Raw genomic sequence first — 20,852 nt, forward strand, 5'->3', positions numbered from 1 at the left:
ACAGCTGAACTCCAGCTAACAATTGTTAGGCTCCATGCACACCAGCAGGTTTTTAAGCCTCCAGCTGTTATTAGCAATATTTTCTGCTCCTAGAAGCTAAATGGTGTTATCGTATGTGTCCATGCACACTACGTTCGGCTGTTCACATTTTTTGAGCTTCAGCATCTAAGAGCAGAAAAAAATGTTTTTGGAGTGTTTTCCAGCTGAAAAAAATACTAAACGTTCCCAAATGCTGCTAAACACTACTAAAACACTAACCTCTTTTTTTCTAGCTTTTTTCTACATACTGTAAAAATGCTAACGCTATTAAAAAAAGCTCTATTACCAGCGTGCATATGTGCAACACTAGTGTGCATGGAGCCATAAGCAGTTAGAACAGCAGTGTAATTTGGTAGCCTGTTACAAAGTGAAAGGCTTTATATGGGGCTTATCTGTGTCTGTAATTTGTGAATAAAACCAGGAACTGCAAAGGCACCAGGATGTACATGATTGTGTTATCCAGGAAATAGATGCTGATGATGCCTGAACAAATATGGTGCCATTCTTCTGGAGAGAAAAGCAGATGAAGACATTGTCCGGGAGAGTACTGTTATCTCTGTGAGATGCAAAAAAGTTTTTTTTATTTCAAGCATTTGAATATGATGAACATAGACTGTACATAACTGCATTCTCAAACAAAGCCTGTTGATGAGTCCCGGATCTAAAACAAGCACGCAGCCAGTGGAATCGGGCTTAGGTTAAAATGCCTGATCTGCCTTGTTCCACTAAAGGGTGGTACAGAGGATTCAATATTTTCCAACTTCCTAACTTGGAACATGTGGATGCGGACTACTGTCAGAACTCCAGGTCAGCTTATTTGTGCCAGGTCTGACTCTTGGTATCGAAAACTAGAGGATCAGTAGGACTGCCAAACACCTAGAATTTTGGCAAGAGGAAGCTAACAGTGCTGCCTGCCATTTGCCCAACAAAAGGATCCTTTTTAAGATTACTTTTTACTCAATAGATGCAATTCTTCATCCTTTAGAACAGGGGTCTCCAAACTTTTCAAACAAAGGGCCGCTTTATGGTTCTTCAGACTTTGAGGGCCAGAGTGTGGCCAGTGGGGGTAGAAAATGTTTCGGGCCTGGCATCAGTGAGAATAAACATGGCCTCAAGTATGGTGGTCAGTAGGAGGAAGAGTAGTGCCCCGTCAGTGGTATTAATAGGAGGACTAGTACCACATAAGTGTTATCAATAGTGCCCCATTGTTGGTATCAGTGGGAGGAAGAGTAGCGTACATCATTGGTATTAATGGGAGGACTAGTACCACATAAGTGTTATCAATAGTGCCCCATTGTTGGTGTCAGTGGGAGGAAGGGTAGTGTCCATCATTGGTATTAATGGGAGGACTAGTACCACATACGTGTTATCAATAGTGCCCCATTGTTGGTGTCAGTGGGAGGAAGGGTAGTGTCCATCATTGGTATTAATGGGAGGAATAGTACCACACACAGTGAAGGAAATAAGTATTTGATCCCCTGCTGATTTTGAATGTTTGCCCATTCACAAAGAAATGATCAGTCTAAAAATCGAATAACAGTAGGTGTATTGTAACACTGAGAGACAGAATAGCAACAAAAAAATTCAAAAGAAATGCATGTCTAACAAATGATGCACTGATTTGCATGTTCACCGGGTGTTAGAGAAGCGCAACTACTGTGTAGTCCTGCAAAGTAGGAAGCAGAGATGGACTACGTAATAAGCAACTATGGCTGCCCACATGTAAATATAGAAATACAAATCTTAAATGGAAACGAGTTCTAAAACATAAGATTGTTTGTATGAAACCAATCGATTTTTAATTTTTAATTTTTTTTAAGTTTGGAATGATTTGTTTATGGCTCCCCGGTCCTGGATTGATTATCCAGTGTATCTTTCCAGGAGAAGCTGAACTGGGGACCTTCTAGGAAGAAGAAGAATTGGACATAAGGCAGTCATGTGACTCTCACATCCAATCAAGTTCAGCCTTTCTCAAACGGCACCATGTGATTACGTTTCTCCAAGACAAAAGCTGCTCTAGACAAGATTTGTATTTAGTAATATAACTCTTTCCATGACTAGCGAAGATATTTTCTGTTCTAAATTCCTTACATTTTGCTTCCCGCTCTCGCCAAATCCACTACGCAAAACTGTTGCTCATTAGCGGCGCCCATCTGGCAGCTGCTTTTGAAAAAAAAACTGACAGGAGCGGTTATAATTATCATTGTCATCCTCAGAGTGGAGCTGCAGGAGTCCTAATTCCTCTTTATATAGTACAAAGACTTCCCAACCTGTGGATGTCTCTTCCCGGTATCTGCATGGAATACCCTTGGTGCTGAGTGTAGGTGACTGTAGAGTGAGCAGACTTAGCAGGCAGGCTTTATTTTTAATGATGTGGTTAAGAGTGGCGGCGCATTGTTTTCTTTTTTTAGGCTTTTTTCCCTTTATTTTCACCCTGTGATGTGACCAGTAGGTGGGTTTCTTTTCAACTTCCTGGAACGGACCAAGCTGTCCAACAAAACTGTCAGATTATTGTGACAAACCATTTAACACTAACAGGGGTGCTTACAATAATCAGCTTTTATGCATTTATGTAAAACCTTTATCCCCCCCAAAAAAACTATTTGCTGTGGCTGCTTAAAGTGAATGTAAAGGATATTTTTTTTAAATTTAAAATTAAAAAAAAAAGATGTTTTACTTACCTGTTCTGTGCAAGGGAACAGTCCTTTATCTCCTCTTCTGGAGTTTCCCACTAGTGCTGTCTGCTCATTCTTCTTATATGTGCTTCCTCAACAAGCCGGGTGGAGGAATTCAGTGCAGACCTGCTCTCGAGCTGAGCTGTGTGGGTCCATAGACACACACAACGTGGCTTGGCCACGTCCCCCACTCCCTCCTCATGGGATTTGACTGACAGCAGCAGGAGCCTTGTGGCTTCTGCTACTGTCTTTGTCTCCTCTGAGACCATTACGAGGAGGAGCCAATGAGAGGAGGCAAGCTTTTAGGGAAGGGGGGAACAATTAGTGGGGCATTTATTACCTTACTACAAAGAATGCACCTTTTGGAACCACTTTAAAAGTGTTAGCTGAGATTTGGCTTTAATTTGTTAGTCAAGTCCATCGAAATCTGCTGGTCTAACACTACCCTCTCCCCGGGGTAACAATGCTGATGTCTAGAAGTGTTTCTGTTGCTCCTTCATCCAGACTGGGAACATTCTACGCCAAGAAGTGTGTTACTGGCAAGATCACCAGGTGAAAACAAAAGAAAAAAAATGCCTACTAAAAGAAAACTAATGCAGCCACCACATCTAAGAATTGGTAAGCTGCAATATATTACATTTTTGTTTTGTGGTGTAACATCAGTGTAAATGCCAAGCTTTCAGATTCTTAGGTACTTAACAGGCTTACTCCACCTGAAACAAATATTAGTTGACAAGAGATGAGACAGTATTTCCATTGGTACAAAAGTATGATTTATAGTGATAGTAAAGTCTGTTTTTGTACTTGTACCTACAGGCAAGTCTATAATAAGGCTTACCTGTAGGTAGTGTAGATATCTTCTAAACGTGCACTGTTTAGGGGATATTTCCACCGGAGCATGCGCTCTGAAGAAACAGCATGCCCGTGCCATCCTTCAGAGCTGTGTGCCATTAAATGACTTCAATGCCTACATATGGGAGTGACGTCATCACGGCTCGGCCATTCAAGCCGTCGGAGCCTGCGAACCCAGAAGATGGACCAGTTGAAGATAGAAGCCCTGTCAGCGGTGACAGTGTGCCGCTGGGGGGCTACGTTTTAAGGTTTCACATAATGTGCTAGTATGCATTGCATACATTGCCTTGCAGGGGAAAAGTTTTTTTCTTTTTTTTTTTAATAAGCAGGTTTACTACTGCTTTAAAGAATGACTTAATCCCTCTTTTATATTAAAACTTATTGGTTAGTTAAAGCGGTTGCAAACCCTTACGTATACGAAGCCTCGGGTGGTACACAGGGATGAAACAAATTCTGCTACGCAAGTTGCACCTGTTTATCTATGAAACTCTGATATCTACATCCATTCAGAGTGCAGAATTTACACAGCATCTCTTAGCTCTGAAAAGTAGGGGGCAGGGAGCTACACTTATACTTAGCGAGGAGAGTGCTAGGAGCTGATTGGAGGGAAAGCACACACCCCCCTCTCCACACAGCAAATAGGAACAGAGCTGAGGCTGTCAATCACAGGCTGTGCCCTCCCGTCATCATTTTTCTCTTGGTGTCAGGAAAACTTGTCAGAAGTGATTTATGCTGATAGCAGAGGAACGAGGCAGCAGACAGAAATGACACTCCGTGCTCTGGATTGAGACAAGCACACACTATAGAGAAATATAATTTGTTTATATTTCATGTCAGAGGTTTACCACTGGCATGTACACAGTAGTCATATGTACATATTAGGCTTCTAAAGTAATAAACGTGGCGACCACCCCTCCTCATCCTAACATTTATATTTCTGTACCTGACTGTCCCATTAACTAAATCCCTATGGCACAATGTTTTTTAGCATAGAATACACGAGTCAGCCATCCGATCCAGAATCACTGTGCACATTTTAGGCTTCCACATTACTGCACCCTATCTGGCCATTTATATTTCGTGGAATGGTGTTGTTACAGAGGCCATTAATACACAGCTCCTTGGAGGAATCTGAGCTGGCAGAGGTAATAATTGCATGATCACATTTGGGAGTATAACATCAGGTCAGTAATTGGTTCCTAGGCCTTCGTCCATTGCTATAAACTGGGTGAATGATCTGACTTAAAGGGTCAGTTCACACGAAGCTGACACTGTAGTTCAGTCAGCCCCTGGCTTCTTGTATGTCTTGGTTGTGCCAGCATGGAAATCCCTCCTGACCTCCTGGGAACGTTGTGTGACATTGTTCACCGTTGTGTGTTCCTGGCTCCTCCTGTTACATTCTCCATAATATAAATCCAGCATTAAGGGTGAGGATCCCTCATGATGAAACAGCGGGAACTCAGGGATAGATCTCACCAGTATTGGAAATATAAGAAACTGATAGTTTTAACCTGCAGCATCTGCCAAAGTCCACAATATCACTTCTAGGACTGATGCTTTTGATCAGGGGTAGGCAACCTTAAAGAGGTAGAGATCTACCTGAACAACATGGGAGAAATCAAAGATAATCGGGCACAGTGTCACCTCCTCACACCCGACTTAAACCTCTAATTGCTGTACTACCGCCTCACAATCGCATTCATTGCACGATAATCATGGGTATAAATCGGGTGTCAAGGAGGCAACATATCGCATCCTCACCACCTGTTAAACACACTTGGATCGCTTTCCAGAGGATCAGCAGTGCCTGCTGCACTTGTGAATGAGCCCTTAGCTGCATCCGACAACGGCACTCATAGGGCTCGTTCACATGTAAAGCTGATGGGTGGTAAATCCTTGTGGTTAAGTCACGGTTTTACTGCCCCCAATCCCTAATGCCTTTAGCTGCTGAGGCAACAGCCAAAGGTGTACACATGCCGCAGCAGGAATTACATCCGCTCCGCAGCAGGAATTACATCCCCTGTTGCTTTTGGTTGGTGCTACCACCGGTCGATTGAGACCAATTCAAGTATATGGGGCCACTTTGGCCTGTAACTGCATGCTTCTGCAGGGTCCAAGGGGTTAAAGCAGTTGGTGGGAAAGCAAAAGATAGTTGCCTGTTTAACTCCTTGTTTGCTGTACTGCACAAGGTTGCAGGGCACTTGCAGAGTGGCCTCATTCACTTGAATGGGTCATGCTTGACAGGTGCTACATCCTTCAACCATGACAGTGTGTAGGATCCAGTACTACAGAGGAGACATCGGATCATGCAGCTCTTACGCCCTACTACAGCTCCAACTTTACAAGTAGTCCCTCTGCATTGCACTTTGTTTGATGCTCTGGGATGGCGGGTCAGCAAACCAAGGCCTCGATCTACCAGTCACCTGGCTGCGATCTACTGGTAGATTACGATCTACTGGTTGCTGTAGAGTTTCTGTACAAGAACTGTAAATGATCAGTTGTACTTATTTCTGCTTAATGGTGGGTGAAGTAAGCCATTCCTTTCTCAGTATGAGGTATGCAGCATTTTCTATTTAATGGATACCTCTTTTGATACTTGTCGGTAACTATTTGCTGTTCAGAATGTCTAACCATAACCCAGACAGTTTTGTAATCCGCAGTAAAGGGGGAGAAGACGTAACTGGTGTCTACAGCGAGTGTCTGCTTTTTCAAGTGTTTTACAGCTTTGCATCACTGCAGCCAGCAAACAGCCACTTAGAATTGGGCACACAGTGAGCACGCAGGCGGCAGGTACTCCGCCATCCGCACCAACCAAACAAGCACTGTGGCCGAGCCGTTATCTGAAATTAAGGGATCAAAACCTGCACTGAGAGACGGAATGAGGCTGAGAAAACTGAACGGCTTCTGAAAATGATAGCAGCCTGTCACAGTCTAGCTGTAATCGTTTCGGATTCACTAACCCGAAACAAACCTGCAGCAGGTGAGATCAGAGCAGTCACAACTCCTGTATAAATGCAGCCAAGCAACTAGCATTTTCTGAAGGAAAATTCAGTACTGGCAAATCATCATGAACCGCTCTGCTGGTATCAAATTGCTGTTTTTTTGTGGCATTTGTGACTTTAAAATGTAAAAGGATGGGATAATCAGCATAATGTACAGGATTATAATCTATCAGCATCTGCACATGATTACAGGCACCTATTATTAGGTCCTAAGGACTACAATAACAATCTAGGTATCTAAGCTGCAGAAAGAAACGTATCTTTCACGTGCTAACTAGGATAAATCTAGGCGATTTAAATATGGTATATGAAAAATTCAGAAACTGGAATCCTCAATAAAAAGACATCAGCCAGAATAAATGGATCTAAAGATTTAGGCAGCTAAAGTTATGTGCAAATCTTTACTTTTGTTGTAAAAGTCAAACTGAGCACTCCTTTCCTCTCTTCTGGCCAATGAGGTCACACTTGGACCAAGAAGGATGCAATAGAGGGACATCCCTTGCTCAACTTGAATCAAGAGTTGCACATAACTTTAGCTTCCTATGCATCCACTGATACATTGGACAGTTTTCCCTGCAGTGGACATCTTCTACATTTTGTCATTTTATGTGCAGGTTTTGATTGCCTGTGTTTGTAAAATGTTTACATCAACAATGAGAGTTGACTCGGGTGTAAGATGGCACTCATATGGATAGGGACTTTTTTTTTGTTTTTTTTTCTTCTTATTGTCCCAGTGTGAATGTTATGTCTATAGATGCAGGGTGGTTGGGGAGTGAGCACATGGCTCCAGCGCTTGTGGTCAACCAAGAAGCTTCAACACTTCCTACCTGAGAAAGTTTCCATAGTACTTCTTGCCTAAACACTGCAGAGAATCAGCAGTGTATCATAGATCCAAACACTGGAAGATTCTGGAAAGAGGCAGAAGTACAATTCATGGGACCCCATAGCAAAAATATGATGCCCCCCCCAGCTTACTCTTTCTGTAGCAGCTTGCAGTGTTAGCTCAAGACCAGCAGCAGGAGAGCTGTCTGCATAGTCAGTACTAGGGACCAGTAGTGTGGATATGGATCATATCTGGAGTAGCAAAAATAATAACCAGATAATATAAGCTGTCTTATCAGGTTACAGGTGAGAAGAAACTCTTGAGATCTGTGATTGCATCAAGCAGGCCACACAAGGATCAAATTTTGGTTGATTCCTGATGAGTTGGCCTGAAATTTTGTTCTGTGGGTGGCCCTTTTGACACCACCTGACTTGACAGTCAACTTTTCAATCAAATTTTGTTGAAGGAGCCAGATGGAAAATTCTCAGCCGAAGAACTCCTACGTCCAATCAAATGCAGACACTGTTCAGGTATCCTGATTTTATCATGTATGGACAAGCTTTAGCCATACAGGGATAATTTCAGTCTGTAGCAGAAGTTCAGAGGGCAGTAGGTCCATACTGCTAAGATAGATAACCAAATGCTTCTTGCTGTACAGTGAGAGGACCCGTGACTCATGAGGATCCTGAGATCTGACTTCAACCCTTCTATGCTGGAAGTGTCACAGTTTTGTTTTCCTTAAAGCAGAACTAAAGGTAACAAAAAAAAACGTACCTCCTCCAATGGTCCCCCTCCCTTGTGGGCTCCGGCATCTTCTCCAATGTTTTAAGTGGCTGGCGCAGGATGAATGGCCTGTAAAGGATTCGGTCATCCCGGCAAATATGGTCCATTCAAGTGCTGTAAGCTACGCTGTGCATGCGCAGCTCAATTTACATGCTGGAGAACACTGTGAGCAGGCAGGTAGGTCGATTTTATTGCAGAAGAGGATTTGGGTGTCTCTTCTTCAATAAATAGCTGCCTCGCAGTTTGCCACAGCGGAATTTTAGTTACACTTTACCAACCGCCTTAATGGGGTCCCTCTTTAGACTTGGTTCACACCTACGTATTTTACAGTAAAGCACTACAGTCCATTTAACATAGTTTCCTATGGGACACATTCATATCTATATGTTTTTTGGAAAGAGTCGGGGACTTTTTTCTCACAGCAGTTTGCAACAGGCATAGTCATGAAGCAGGCCTTACCCCAGGCCTCATAGTAGCCATGTAGTTTGCAATGGCTATTGTTATGCTGCTGATTTTATCTGATTCCATCTGTACAAATGGGTTTTACACAATGCAGAGGATTAACCCCTTAGGTTCCACAGTGAGAATGCTTTACTAAATATAAAGACTGATTTTACAGTTGTGGGTTTAGTAACACTTTAATGTATGTCCATTCATACTTGTTATCAGCGTCAGGTCCTCTTATTGATGATGTACACCTTCTATGCCCTAATGCCAGTCATACCTGGGAGCACAGTCAGTGTCGGGGTTAGCGGCGTTTTATATCCTCTGTGCATTTTGCGGTTTGGATTTCTGTGTGTGTGGCTGGATTGCAGATATAATAAAAAAAAAAATATATATATATATATATATATATATATATATATATATATATATATATATATAATGATACAATTAATATTTATTATGATATGTATCTAGGGCCATCTTTAACACAAAAGGGGCATCTGCCCAGGGCCCAGTCATTGTTGTGGGGTCCTTGGATGTACACAGAACCCCCTAATCCTGCACTCCGTACACAGTGCACCCCTCAATCCTGCATTCTGTACGTAGGTCACCTCTCAACCCTGCACTCAGTACACAGCGCACCCCTTAATCCTTAATCTTGCAGTCTGTACACAGTGCACCCCTCAACCCTGCACTCCATACATAATGCACCCCTCAATCCTGCACTCCGTACATAGCGCACCCCTCAATCCTGCACTCTGTACATAGCGCACCCCTTAACCCTGCACTCCGTATACAGCACACCCCTCGACCCTGCACTCTGTACATAGCGCACCCCTCAACCCTGCACTTCGTACACAGTGTAACCTGAACTCCGTACATAGCGCACTTCTCAACCCTGCACTCCGTATACAGCGCACCCCTCAACCCTGCACTCCGTACACAGCGCACCCCTCAACCCTGCACTCCGTACACAGCGCACCCCTCAACCCTGCACTCCGTACACAGCGCACCCCTCAACCCTGCACTCCGTACACAGCGCACCCCTCAACCCTGCACTCCATACACAGCGCACCCCTCAACCCTGCACTTCGTACATAGCGCACCCCTCAACCCTGCACTGTATATACAGCACACCCCTCAATCCGACACGGCATACAGAGCGCAACACTGAACTCCATACACAGCGCACCCCTCAACCCTGCACTTCGTACAAAGTGCACCCCTCAACCCTGGACTTTTTAAATACCCTGGCAGCGCATGCTTGGAGATGCTGCTCACATTGGGCTCTGTTCCTACCTGCAACTCAGTCAACCTTCATAGTTGTGTGTTCTCTGCTATGCTCATTGCTAATAACAAGTTCTAGAATGTTCTGTCTATTGGTGGGTCTTGTCCCCGCCGCAGTCTGTGGTGTGCAGGAAGGGAGGAGATTGTGTGCTGTAACCTCTAGCAACCAATCGGTGAGCTGTAATGATGTGCAGTAACCTCTAGAAACCAATCAGTTCACTGTGATGATGTGCAGTAAACTCTAGTAATCAATCTTTGAATAGTAATGATGTACAGTAACCTCTAATAACCAATGGATGAGTGGTAAAGATGTGCAGTACCTTCTGGCAATTAATCAGTGAGCAGTAATGATGTGCAGTAACCTCCAACAACCAATCAGCAAGCGGAAATTATGTGTTGTAAGCTCTAGCAAGTGATCAGTGAGCTGTAATGCGTGCTGTAACCTCTAGGAACCAGTCAGTGAGCAGTAATGATATGCTGTAACCTCTGGCAACCAGTTGCTGCCTGTTCTGCTGCAGTAAACTGACTTTGAGTCTTGCTGCTATTTATTGTATGTTTCCAAGTGGGGGCTGGGGGGGGGGGGGTCCAAAATGTTTGCTCAGGGTCCAATCCATTTTAAAGACATCCCTGTATGTATGATATATTAAAGGAAGGCCTATTATATCTTTTTGTCAGCATTTTTTCAAGATAGTTTACCGCTTTCCATAAAATACTAGTTTAAGCTTGAGAAAAATGTTCTATTTTCTGCGGAAAACAGGTTATTGTCCACTTAAGGGTTAAATGAGTATCAACTGTTACAAATCCGAGTGAACAGCGCCACCTATAGCCTCCATGCTGCAGTTCGCAGAGATACACTGCTGTGGCTGCAGGTTGTCAATAGGGCAAAATTTCTATAATATCTCTAATAGAATTTTGATATATTTGTCCCATAATAGAGTATAAGTACATCTCCATCTGCAGGGTACAATCAGCCGCTTATAGCCATGTTTACTCATTGCAGTGACATCTCAAATATAAAATCCGTTTCACTGAAGCCATAACATTTTCCTGATGGACGCCTTGATTGCTGATTACAGTAGACCTGCTCTCTGAATTCCACCATAAAGCTATGTGTACAGGGGTGCTGGCATGGATAAAGTAATAGAGGGGATGAAAAATCTTTCCCGAGGAAAATGCTGTTCATGTTCCCTCCAGTGCTGCTTATTTAACCATAAAGTATTTTTAGAGGAAAGATTAGCCAATCTCTATTCTGATTTTCCCCTTCAAAAGAGATTGTGTGTGACCAAGTACCCCGGATTTTGGTCACATGACCAGCGGCGAGCAGTGCTATGACCATTTCCATGGGTTGGAAATGTTCCTCATTCCTATGGAAGAAGGAACAATCACTTCTTGCTTACAAGAGATTTTCCAGAATATAACCACAATTTCAGAGTTGGTTTGTGTTCTACACTATGCAGTTGTGGAGAATTTTATATTTTAACCACAGAAGCCAGGAAGCAGTGTCGGAGTGACACCACAAGGTCTACCACTTTATGGCTGTAGATATAGCTGGGAGTTTGTTTTAACCCTTTGGTTGCCTCAATGCGGCACCCACATCACTGACTGTCAAAGAGAGGGATAGACTGTGTAGACCAGGCAAGTCAAATCAGTCTGCTCTCACTCCAGCTTTGCATGCCTGAGCAAGATTTAAATTGAGTGGGGACCAAGTGATTGTCCAGTTAATAGCGGCACTAGCTGAAATAAGTCTGCAAATAAATGCGAAAGACAATGTTTTATGGCATGGATTTCTCAGGTAAGATATTGCAAGTCTTAATTTTTTATAATGTTAAAGTGTTATTTATTTTACTGGAATTAAAGCTGAACTCTTGGCAAATGGCTAAATATACAGATGAAATGCATATAAATGAGCTGTTTAACCTGCCTAATGAGTTGTATTTCTGTCCATCCAGTCCTGAATCTTGCACAGCTATGCCACACAACATACACAGTCCTGTCTAGCAAGGCAGAAGATCTCATTTTAATCTGTTACAGTTCATCTATGGCGGATGATCGACTTTTGTTGAACGGAAATGTTGGAAAATTTTCAGTCTGATAGAAGAGGTGTCCCCACTGTCAGAATACAATAAAACAGCGGGGAGGATTCCTCTATCCACCTCTCGTGTGGATAGGGAAATCTGTTCTTGTTTTTTCATTCGGGGGGGTGGCTGATCAAAAACAAAATGACCCATCTCTGGGCAGCCTAACACTCGCTTGTTTCCTGCCCACCCCACCCAGTGACTGGAAATTCTTTTTCCTTCTCTATCTTTTTCCTTCTCTATCAGCATGTTCCTTGCACTGTAGCACAACCAAATGGCTCCTTGTGCTGCTTCTCCCTCTCCCACCCTGAGCTCCACTGTACAAGGGCTGCAAGAGGCAGATACTGAACCAAATTTAGATACATACACTGCCTGCAAGAAATAACTAATGATGTATAAATAATTATTACAGAGCTGCAGTCATTTCTCTCTTTTGTATCTGTTTGGAATTCAAACATACAGTATTGTTTGTTGAAGATTTATTAAACTCAATTCAGCCCAGTGTTTCATGAGTTTTACTTGCTGGATGTAGTCATTATATTGTTGGCTGTTGAGAAGTTAAATGACCTTTTGAAAACTCAACAAAAAATTGTATGTTTCGTGAAACCTTTATGCCTGCAGAAAAATTGAGCTAGCCGGTAGTAACTAGAGCTGACTATACAAACGGATCGAAACAAATAATACATCTAAAATAATGTAGACAGTTCCTCCATCCATGATAAATGGCACCAAAGGTCGAATCTCTTGATGGAGCTATTGTATCGGCTGTTAAAATACCTGAACATTGGCTGCATGATGCAGGTGCTGTATGCCCAACAGTTTTCTGCCTGGCTTCTTCAATTGAGGAGGGTGCTAACAGGACCACCTACAGTGTGAAGTTTGACCTGTTACTTGGAAAGTGGCTGAAATTTACTGTGTCTCTGGCCAGCTTTAGCCATTAATTTTTGCACTACAAACACCACTGTGACACAGTAGGAACAAGATAAGGGTGGTGGTTTTCTTTTGCTGGATATCTGGACAGAATGTCCTTAGTGTGTTGGGAGATTTTATTGCCTACTCTACCACTTTCCTTTTAAAAGTCCTTATGAAACAAGTATATAATTTTGTTTTAAAAACATTAGACGTTTATTGATGGAAAACAGGCTTCTGTAGTTATGTTCATGTAAACCTATGTACGTAAGAAAATTCAGTCACTTAGATTTGGTTGCCTGGTTGTGTGTTACACCGTATTGCTTGATGACACGTCCTCTGAAGATGTGAGGACCAGTGAGTGTATGAAAGAAGACCTTCATCTAAATGTAAAGGCTTCTTAGGGAGGTGTGCATCAATGTTCACAGGGGCATCTCAAGAAAAGCTCTAGCTGTGGGTGGTAGCAGTGCTTGCAAGGGTTATTTTTATAGATGCAGCGTGGGCTGAAAAACAAGATGATTACGGGTGTTCAGCAATGGAAAGGACAAGAGGAAGACAAGCCAAAAAGTCGACTTATGTGACGACCAGTAAGACTAGGATTGGGTTCCCTTGCAGTGAGGGGAATTTGGCTCAAGTTTACCCGCCTGACTAATCAGCATCCAATGTCTACATCATTATCCTTATTAAAACAATCAGCCCCCTACAGCCTCCGCTTATTGTACAGCATTCATTAGCAGCTCGAGGACTCTTGCAGGCAGCCAGTAATACGGTCACTTCATGCTCCACAGATCAATCCGCTTGGGGTTTTAAGGAACAATGAACCTAAACTACAAGCTGGCTCATAGAAAACAGTCTATTTATGGAGAATGCTGGTGTTACATTATTAGATTTAAATTTTTTCAAAAATATCCCGTTTAAGCGCTTAAATGCACTAGAGAGACAAAATACCCACCCCCCAGGCAAAACATTCCTTGGTGACCCCATTTTTATTCCCTGGATCAAAAAATTATCATACTAGCCTTTATTTACAACTCTGGATATTGTAACGTGTAAGAAAATAATTATTCTTACTCTTGCCAGCACCACCTCCTGTAGTAAGGAATGCCAATGTTTGACTGCTAATACTGTAAAGATCTCCTTCTTGTGCTAAAGGTCTCCTAGTCTACATACTCAACTGAAGATGCCTTAACCTTTCTGCATTTTGTGGGATAAATTTGCTGAATATTTTTTTTACTGACATTAATAATAATTAAATTGTTATTTGATATCGTGTATCACATGGACTGCACAAAAGACAAGGGGACTTCAAAAAGTGAAACAAATCTGGTTTTACCAACCTTTCTTTTCCAGCAAGACCATAATCTCCTTGAAATATATGGCTGCTCACTTTTGTACCCTTTCAGAATCTGCTACATCCTTACTATTGTACCATATAGTGCCCCTATACTGTAGTTAAACAAAGCTTATGCTTTACTTATCACAGGATTTTTGCTTCTCTTTTTGGCATTGAGTGGAGTTGTAAAGCTTACACTTATCCAAAGTTACCAAATCCTGACTGTGTTGATGGGGGAATTGAGCGATTTTATTTGCAGAAAATAAAATCACATAATCAGTGGCCTGTATTTGTCCAGGTCTGTGAGGGATCACAGACCTGTAAAATGAAAGAATACAATGAGTGGATCATGGCTGGACCCGTGGCTTATTGCTTGGCAATATAATGATTGTGTAGTCCTAGATGTTAGCAGATTTATAAGTGGAAAATACAGAAATGATTTATATAACAAAGGAAGAGTTCTACCAATGGACTCTAGCTGATCTGATCTGTACACACATAGCAATTGTCTGCTGTAGGCAAGATTTACTACTTTGCAGAGTGGTGACCATTATAGCCATGTTAAAAAAAAAATACGTATAAAAGCTTTCTTTGAATTGCTAAATACAGACAACAGATTAAAAGCTTTCCTGCAATGTTGGCCGGATTTGCAGTTACCACCAGTGTTTAATGGGTAGACCATTTACAAGCTTCATTTAATAGAATGGCATTGGTTTAACTAGTGCAATAAATGTCAGAAATATTGATGGAGAGGTGGTGTGACCTGTGCATTACATCTGTTCTTCTGTTTTTGTGCAGTGCCGTGTTCGGGAAGTGTGTTGGCTAAGTATTGATACATTATATATCAAAGTACTGCTAAATTATTCAAAAATGAAATGCTAGATTTTACCTGCTTCATATTCTCAAGGCAAACTCCTTGAACACAGCAATTTTTGCACAACTTCATTAGAACTTGTTGGTCTGCTCCTTAATAAAGCCTCACTCCTACGGTTGTCAGTTTCCCATTTCTCAACACACAAAAAAATGGGGAGCTGGATTCAGATTTATTAAGACTCACTGTAATTGTCACTATGCACACTGCCTCCAGTTCAGCAGCACTCCACAAAACATGGACCAACCTCAGGAACAGGAAAAGGACCCCAAGTTTAGAGTCCAAATACATACAATCCAATGACGGCACCAAATACACATGCAAGAATCCCAGTTTTTTTCATGATAAAATTGATTAATGGCAGAAAAAATCCAATGGCTTTTAGTGGCCAAACACACTCCCCCTTCAAAGGGCTTTGGAATTTTAACTACCGGTACTTAAAGTGGGTAGATACCAAATAGAGCTGCACTGTGATTTACTGGTTGGAACAGTTTCAGGAGCGCATGTTAAGCTAGTTTTAGTGAATACAGCAAAGGAGTTCAAAATTCCTAAGCCATGATGAAGGGGGACTGTGCTAGCCCCTGAAATGCATTTTTTCCCTCCAATCAAATGGAAGCTTGTTTGGCACTTTCATTGCATTGTATGCATGTAGGTTATTATTTCTGTCTCTGATATCACTGGGGATATTTGCCTCCACAACTTGTTCCTCTGACACCATTACTAAGAATGGGTGGTGTGGTTTTCACAAGAACAGCAATAAAAACATTGACATATTGACAGCCTTTTTAGCTGTACACCTTTTTATTGTTGTCTGTGTCCCCATTGGAAAGGTTTCTCATCAGCCCCAGTAGGATCGCAGATGGCAGTCGGAACCTGCAAGAGGCTCAACCCTTATCCACTTTATCCAAAACAATAGAAAAGAGGGTAGTCTCCTAGATTGTAAGCTCCAAGGAGCAGGGCACTCCTAACCCTCTTGTATTGAACTGTATTGTTGCTGTATTGTCTCCCGTTATATTGTAAAGTGCTGAGCAAACTGTTGATGCTATATAAATCCTGTATAATAATAATACTAGTTGGAGTTGTGCATTAAAGGGACAAAATGTGTTGGCTCCTATTTCTGACTTGTTTTTGGAGATTAGCATTCCAAGGCTTTGCCTCGCTACTTTGTAAGTCACTGACCCAGAATTAGCATGTCGGGTGAGGTGATAGCTGATCCTTTTCTTTATATTTAACCTTGGTTTTGGTATCTAATAGCAAAGACAAAATGTGTTTAAGGTATTATAAAAAAAAAACCCAGAAAAACAGAATTGGCACTTGCACATCGGTTGGTATGACAGCTGATCTGTATTATACTTTTTTCCAGGTCAGTAATTTCACAATTGGCTGGTTTTCTTAAAAATATAAAAACCATACCAGATTTATTTTTACCCTAATCCATTCCTTTTCTTTCATTCCAGAGCAGCGAGGGCTTTCGGAGAATATCTGTCCCAGACCCATCCTGACAGTCGGAACGGCTCAGGTAAGAATCCTCTTTCTTCTTCTAAGTACTGACTAATGAAAGTGTGCCTACCAGTGCACTGGTAAACGTGTAGAAAAATATCAGCGTATGTGCATTACAAAATAAATATTGTGGTGTATTGTACTATTCATGAAGTCATTAATAAATGCTGTTTTATTGTGCAGATTCACTCTTGGCAAATAGAATAAAACATTAAAATGAGTGATGGCTTAAAGTGAACCCATGTATTTTCCATGAAAGACAAAGCAACAGGTTCACTTTAGTGCTCGTGGACTGGAAGGACAGAAATAAAAATCCTTTTGCACGTAAAATAGCTTTCATATATGTATTGATTCCATGTTTTTAATCTTTTTATCTGGTGTTCAGCTTTAACCCAGAGAAAACCAGGTAACTGATATAATTAAGTGGAGGTCAGCAGCGGCAACCTTTTATATATTTCTCAGTGCAAGTTTCCTTGGAAGCCATATAAAATACTGATATAATTACCCAATATATGTGCTCGGTATCAGTGGCAAATTTACAGCTTCTGCCTCCTAGTCCAACTATTTTGTGCTGCAACCCCAGTCTAAATGTTTTTTTTTTATTTTTTTCAGGTACTTTATATAGGAGTGTACAATCTAAGGTCCCTAACTTACATTCATACATACACATAATAGGGCCAATTTAGACAGGAGCCAGTTAACCCACCAGCGTCTTTTTGGAGTGCAGGAGGAAACCCATGCAGGCACAGGGAGAACATGCAAACTCCAGGCAGGTGGTGCCATGGTTGGGATTTGAACCAACAACACTTGTACTGCCAGGCGGAAGTGCTAACCATTTAGCCACTGTGCTGCCCCAATATCAGATTTGATATCAAGATCAGATGTCATAGCTACAATGCAAGCAGAGACTGAGGTGAAGAAGCCTGACGCTTGCCCACTCTGTCAGTACATCTAGAAGGACTTGGTGAACTGTAGGTAGACCGTATACACTTTTCTACCATCAAGTTTATATGAACTGTATGGGAACAACAAAGAGGAGTACATGGCTGGGTAGTTCTAGCAGGCAAGGTGGTAGTCTGGATCCTTTAATTATACACAGATAACATGATGTGCATGTGCCATGTATGGTAGCCCTGGTGCCCTAGGCCAGGACCTCTGTGGAAGTGTGGACCTCTTCATTCTTACACACTGTGCATTCCTTTTAAAATAGACCTAGAGGAAACTTTTTTTGGTCATTTTGGAAGGGAGGGTTTATAACACCTGTCACCTTGACAAAGGGGACCACAGTGACTCCAAAACATTGGTGGTTGTACAGTTTTTTGCTGCACAAAGCTATACGAGATCTGTCTTTTTTGGAGTGCAGATTATTTTCTCTATCTTGGATTTACACAGAATTACACGGTGTCTCCATAGGCCATGCAACCTCATCAAGGTGTGAAGATTAACAGGTGTGGGATGGATTTTAGCTCCCATTAGGGAAATTTTCCTTCACTTCCTGCGCTAAAGCCGAATCTGGAAGTGAGATGCAATCCGTTCAGAGTGAGGGAAATCTGAGTGTCCTCATTGTAAGATACCCACTATCTAAAACTAAAAAAAAAAAAAAAAAAAAATGTTTTTTGCCATTTTAGGTATACTTTAACAACACTGACAATAATAAACACTACTGGACCCACAGTGGCGTACTAGTGTTTTTTTTTTCTTTTTGCAGTCTTCACAAATGTCTCCCATTGTAGAAAGAGCTTGCTGAGAAGGTTCAAGGTTGTCCTTAAGAACCCAAAAATTGCCAAAAAAAGAACTCAGGGAGCATCTATATAAAACGGCAGAGCAGCTGCTCATTCTGGTTCTGGAAAGGCGCTGCCTGCCAAGCCCTCTTGCCCGCTCATACAGCATGCAATACTCCAACAGGGAACATCTGTACATTAAAAGCTAAAAAAAAAAAATTTATTGAAACTAATTACATTGATCTGTTTATCTCATTATCCAACTCCCCAGCAGGGTTCCGTCCCTGCAACATGCTCTCATTGCTGATTGAAACGAGCAATTAGCCTTTACAAAAGTTAATTCGCTCCTGGCCTTCGCTCATTCTGTAGAGAACACAAAAGAATCTGTGCATGTTCAGGATGCAAACTTGCAATTTTGTGTTCTTTACGGCGTTCTGTGTGCCGCGGAGGCTCAAACAAAACCCTTTTTTTTTTTTATTAAATGCCAAATAAGGGAAGCATTAGTATGTCCAAGTTTACATAACTGCTTAAAACCTGCTAGGTTCACATCCTGTTCTTTGGATCCAAGGCAAGATCCTACCTAAATATCTCATTGTTCACGTCCTGCAAGGTTTTAATGGTTGGGTTTAATGTTACACTGATGGCTTTGTTTCCCAGTTATAATTATAACAAGTGTTTTGGGATTGCTTTGTGCATTGTTGCCGTGACCTTGACTGACAATGACTGACGAGCAAGATGTCTAAAAGGTAATTATTTATTTTGGCGTCTCTGCATGTTGCTTCCGAGAATGGAAAAATAGATCCATTCTAGCTAAACATGCTGGATGTAGGAATTTAGTCCTTAGAACCTGGATTTTTTTTTTTTTTTTTTAATAATTTACTTTTTTTGGATAGAGTAGACCCGTCAGTTTATTTTTTGTTGGTTCCCTTCAGGGAGCTTTGCCTTCACTTCCTGTCCCAGAGATGCATCAGGAAGTTAAAGAAAAACCCTACAGAGTGAGAGGAATTCCCTGCTTGGACTGCCATCATCAGAGCAGGTGTATCTATTTGAAGATTTCCTTTCATTATCTGTTCTTGTGACCACTCAAAATGTTGAATTTCCCATAACGTTCTGTCCTAGGGTCAGTAGTCAACAGAACCAATAGTGAGGGTACATCTCCCCAGAGTGCACACAGACAGCGGTAAAAACATGGCAGGAGTTCTAACCCCTTTACCCATCCAAAACTAGAAAAATATAAAAATGATGGCTTTACATGCACTTTAAAGTTGAACTGCTGGTACGCAAGTCAAGTAAATTTCCCAATAGCTGCAAAGGGTGTACAGTAAATTTAAATGGGGGAGATCTACTAAAACTGGAGCACTCAGAATCTGGTGCAGCTGTGCATGGCAGCCAATCAGATTCTAACTTCAGCTTGTTCAATTAAGCTTTGACGATAAAACTGGGAAGCTGATTGGTTTCTATGTGGAGCTGCACCAGATTTTGCACCACAAAGTTTTAGAAAATCTCCCCCAATGTGTATGCACCAAATGCCTTTGCAAACCCAGATATTATCATCTTGTAAAAGTAGTGGTGACATCCTCACTGTGATGACATAGGCTCCACCCACTACAGGCTGCATGCTGAAAATTACAGGAGGGGCATATACAAGACCAGTCACCCTGCACAATAAGAGAGAGCAGCAGTGATCAGTCTTTATTATATGGAACTCATGCATAAAGATATAGTACAGGAGTGCTGAGTTACTGCACAGATCTGGCAGATATACAAAGGACAAGATTTATATCAGAATACACATGCCTCTTGTATTTAAACAAATTGTTTAGCCCGGAGTTCAGCTTTAATTCTAAGGCTGGCCATAGACTAAACACATTTATTTCCTGCAACCACGGGAAGCACGCTGGCTGTTTCTGATGTTCTTGGCAAATAAATGTTTTAAACATGTCAAGCAAGATGAAAGTTTGTAATACTAGGTGCTCCTGACCTATTCAGAAGTTGTTCAGCTTTATGGGTTCCTGGATCACCTCTCTGCTGATTGCCTGCTGAACATCCTGAGGGCAAAAGGGTGAGCGAAGAAGATTTAAAGCCAAACCAGGGAAGAGTGCGTTCACCTTTGTGCCTGTGCTTCGGTCATAAGAGTAGCTGAACAGAACTGAAAACGCTTTGGCAGGTAAAACAGTGAACATAAATGCACTTCAACTGTACAATTAAAGGTTTGCCTTCGAATTCTGGGTGAAAGCCTATTAATGGAAACCTTAAAATAAAGGCTGCCTTTATTTATCCTCCATTCTAAAAAATAATGGTTGTAGCTGTAATTATGATATAATGGCATCAGTATTTTCGGAGCCTATGACTTAGAAGAAGCCTTTAGATAATGAGCTGCGACACCATTCTTACTTTACTGATCTGCAGAATTAATCCATGTCAGGTCATACAACTGTCAGAACAGGGTCAGCAGAGGCAGGGTCGTCTTAATAGTAATGCACTGGGGACTCTACCAGCCTGCCCCAATTTAAAATTTTACGCACCTACTCTCAA

The 20,852-nt window shown here is 41.7% G+C and overlaps 1 protein-coding gene across 1 annotated transcript in view; it reads left to right on the forward strand.

Annotated features, from left to right (window-relative positions):
* The window catches only part of NSMF (NMDA receptor synaptonuclear signaling and neuronal migration factor), a 76,409-nt gene that overhangs the window by 13,111 nt on the left and 42,446 nt on the right, over positions 1-20,852 (forward strand). Inside the window, exon 2 of the mRNA XM_089675024.1 lies at positions 16,554-16,615. Coding sequence (XP_089531150.1) covers positions 16,554-16,615 — 62 coding nt within the window. The remainder of the gene's footprint in view (positions 1-16,553; positions 16,616-20,852) is intronic.

This window comes from Staurois parvus, unplaced genomic scaffold, assembly GCF_062004578.1.
Source record: "Staurois parvus isolate SC_StPar_1 unplaced genomic scaffold, SC_StPar_1.0 ptg000154l, whole genome shotgun sequence".
In the NCBI taxonomy this organism is placed as follows: Eukaryota; Metazoa; Chordata; class Amphibia; order Anura; family Ranidae; genus Staurois; species Staurois parvus.